General features: G+C 32.7%; 1 protein-coding gene across 1 annotated transcript; it reads right to left on the bottom strand.

Moving 5' to 3' along the window:
- Positions 1–1,891: 1,891 nt before the first annotated feature.
- Positions 1,892–3,300, bottom strand: LOC120082690 (BOI-related E3 ubiquitin-protein ligase 1-like). Its single transcript, XM_039037964.2, has 3 exons — positions 2,992–3,300; positions 2,559–2,898; positions 1,892–2,473 (listed from the first exon to the last, which is right to left on the bottom strand). The coding sequence occupies exons 1-3, from the start codon at positions 3,051–3,053 to the stop codon at positions 1,940–1,942; spliced, it is 936 nt and encodes a 311-aa protein (XP_038893892.1). The 5' UTR covers positions 3,054–3,300; the 3' UTR covers positions 1,892–1,939.
- Positions 3,301–3,590: the final 290 nt, after the last annotated feature.

Here is a 3,590-nt window from a genome sequence, read left to right as displayed (position 1 = left end):
TGGTTAGAAAATAAATTATCTAAAAATAATGAAATTAAATAAATAAAAATAAATATATGTATATATAACTATATCATAAGTTTTAAAAAATACAATTTAAAGTAAATAATAAGTTCATGTAGGTTTGTTTTGGTTTGAGTTACTTTAGGTGAACTCTTAAACCAGCCCAACCCAAAACTTTTTTATTTATTTGAACCAAACCAATCCAAATGAGTTGATAACTCAATCCAAAACGCACGGGTTGGTGGATTGGGTTGATCGATTTTTTCCCGTCATCAAATTTTTTGAACACTGGTTGGTGAGAAAGTATAAAATTATTTATTAATTAAAAATACTTAATTCAATTTGCTTATAACTTGTTGGTTTAAATCTTATTTTGGCCTCTCAACTTTAAATAATGTTCTATTTTTTTCTCTAAACTTTTAAAAGTGTTCATTTTCATCTTTAAATTTTGAATATTGTTTTACTTTGGTTCCTAAACTTTTGAAAATGTTCGTTGTAGTCCCTAAAATTTTAAAAAGTTTTTTTTTTATTTCGATCCCTAATATATTAAGATTTTGTTAACTCTCTAACAAAAGAATGGGATGACTTGTATTTTTGGATAATTATACTACAAAATAAGTTAACTAAGTTCAAAATTTTGGTCTTTCAGTATTTTGACATATTGATTGTTAACATTTTAATTTCACCTTCATCTTGCTCCATATATCTAGAGTCCAGTCACATACAAAATTACAAGCTCCTAAAAATTTTTGTTGAATAGTTAACATAATTTTAATAGTAGAAACTAAAATAAACACTTTTTAAAAGTTTATGCCTCATTTGGTAACCATTTGATTTTTAATTTTTGTTTTTGAAAATTAAGCATATTACATCCATATTTTTTACAATGATTTGCATTTTTCTTATGTAAAATGATTGAATTAAAAGAAAACAACTTTTTAAAAGCTATTTTGTTTTAATTTTCAAAATTTAGGTTGATTTTTTAAGCCTTTCGTGTAAATAAAAACTTGAAGGTAGAAATAGTATCATAAGCTTAATTTTTTAAATAATAATAATAATAATAATTACCATGTTTTAGCACTTAAAACAAACGTTTAGGAATAAAAATAGAATAAAATTTAAAAATCAATAATTAAAATAGAATTTAAACCTAGTTTTTTTTTTTTAAAAAAAAAAAAAAACCACGAAATTGAGATTTTCACATTTTGATTGAATGTTTTTTTTCCCATTTTTAAAAGAATTGATAGGGATATTTTAAAGGTTAAAGAAAAAAAATAGACGTGGAGTTATAATAAATTACTATTACCATTTACTATTACGTTAAATTCCCCGCTAGAAAGTAGGGTGTCAGCATGCCCCATTCTTTTTATCAGTAACTGAATCCCAACTTTACAACAATAATAATAAACTCCTCCAAATTTCTTCTGTTCACACGTGGTGGTCCCCACTCCCCCGCTGTCAGACCCATCTCCCACGTCTGACCTTCCACCTGGCCCCCGCTCTTTCCTTTTTAACCTCTTTTCCACTTTTTCACCCTTCCGTTTTTTTCCCCTCTTTTTTATACTTTTTTAATTTAATCTTTCTTTATTTAACCCATTCCAATCTATTTTACCACACGCTTTTTAATCTATGTCAAATATTTCCATACGCCCCTCAAATTCAAAATTATATATTATTCTCCTTATCTCTTATAAAAATTGAAGACACCACTTTTATAAGTTTTAAATTTATTGAAACTTGGTTAAAATTTTAATTACGATATGTTTTTTTTGTTTAAAAAATATCTATCGACAATAAAAATAATAAGCACAATAATCACAACAATTAGGAAGGAAAAAAAAAAGAGAGAGAATACTTCTTTCTACCCAAAAAAAAAGAAAGAAAGAAAGAAAGAAAAGAATTGTGTTTGTTTGTTTTTGTAGTTGAGATATGAATTCTAAGAAAAATTAACATGGACGCTGGCATTAATGGCAGAATTACATACAGGGCAAGTGTGAAGTGTGGACCCACACATTGTACACAAACAAAGATGCCTGCATGGCAATACCAATACCCTCGATTCCCCCGCCCCACATTTCCGGCACCGCCCTCCTCCGGCACCACCACCGCCGCCGCTCTCCTCCTCCTCTTCCGCCCCCCTCCTTCCACAATCACTTGTACTCCCACAGCTCGACTCTGCCTCCTCCGCCGCTGCAACAACGTTATTATTGGCGGCCAACATCACCTGCTCCAAATTGCTCCTTAAAGAATTGACGGTGGCTTCATTGCTCTCTGCCAAATCCCTCCATACTTGATTCTCTATACACAGCCGTTTCACTCTCTCTTGCAATACCCAATTCAATTTCCCCATTCTTTCTATTTCTTCTTCTTTTTCCTTCAATTTCTTCACTACCCTTTCCTCTATTGCCCTCACCAACATTCCTGATTCCCGTTTCTTCCTTACCTCCATTTCCATTCTCACCTTCTCCCTCTGTAATTTCATCAAACAAAACCAGTTTAATTTCATCACATCATTTCATTCACAACCAATCAAGAGGAAATTACGAGGGACTTACATGGATTGCAATGAACCGATCGATTTCACTCTGTTGTTGCTGAATGTGGGAGTTGATGATTTCTTCATCCAATAGCCTCCCAGGGAATGAACCCCCCGGTTCATCATAAACCGATCGTCTCGTTCGCTTCCGGCTCGGAGCGACCGTCGGGAAGTTATTCGATGTCAGTCCACTCTCTGCTTTTCCCCAATCGTACATCGCAAAATTATTCACAGTCTCCGGTGGAAGCGCCGCGTAAGGCAATAATCCGGGCGTCTCCGTCGCCGGAGCCATCTGGGTGTTCGTTTTATTATGATTATTACAGATATCAACAATTCCTTGATTCTGTTTGATGAAATCTCTGAGAAAACAAAACAGAACCCATTTAAGAAAAGATAGAGTCTCAGAGGAAAGAATTGAAAAAAAGAAGAGATGAATAAAGGTATGTATGAACCTGTTGTTGGGGATGATGAACTGAGAAGGTAGAAGATTCATACGCCGTGCTTCAACTGCCATGAAAATTTTCCTGTTGAGTTGGTTTCGTTCTTCTTTGCTTTTCTTGTGAGTTTAGAGAGATATCTTCTCAACAGTTTCTTGCTTAATAGAGAGAAAAAGGGATATATATATAAAATAAAAGAGCATGAAATAGAGGTGGCGACAAGGAAGGGAGAAAATTAGGGTTTTAATTCAAATCCATTGGGTTTGTTTTGGGATTTTAGAAGAGAGAGAAATAAAGTCAAATGAATTTAGAAAGAAAAATAAATAAATAAAGATTTGTTTAAGGAAAAAAGAAACTTTAACCAATTAGGAAAACCACATGGGGTGTGGCAGTTTTTTCTGTACTGGATTTTGTTTTTTCTTTTTTTCAAGTTAATTTTATTAATAATATTCCAGGCCAGCCTGAGCCAGCCACAGTTTCTTTTTCCAATATATATTTTTTAAATTATTATTAGTAATAATAATTAATCTCCTGAGTCAGGACGAACTTTTCGAAGGGCAGTTATGGTATTTCACTTTCACCACCACCGTATCCGTGTGGTACGTTTCACTAAA

Source organism: Benincasa hispida, chromosome 8 (genome assembly GCF_027475165.1).
Source record: "Benincasa hispida cultivar pf3 chromosome 8, pf3_genome.v1.1, whole genome shotgun sequence".
Taxonomy (NCBI): domain Eukaryota; kingdom Viridiplantae; phylum Streptophyta; class Magnoliopsida; order Cucurbitales; family Cucurbitaceae; genus Benincasa; species Benincasa hispida.
Note: the sequence above shows the minus strand (reverse complement) of the source record. Positions and strands in the feature narration are given on the sequence as shown.

What these genes read in the sequence shown, in the direction of transcription:
- LOC120082690 (XM_039037964.2), bottom strand. Translation starts at nt 3,053, where the DNA reads ATGGCAGTTGAAGCACGGCGTATGAATCTTCTACCTTCTCAGTTCATC. An exon ending in TTCATCATCCCCAACAACAG is followed by an intron (nt 2,899 to 2,991) that starts GTTCATACATAC and finishes TTGTTTTCTCAG; the next exon opens with AGATTTCATCAAACAGAATC. An exon ending in ATCGGTTCATTGCAATCCAT is followed by an intron (nt 2,474 to 2,558) that starts GTAAGTCCCTCG and finishes ATGAAATTACAG; the next exon opens with AGGGAGAAGGTGAGAATGGA.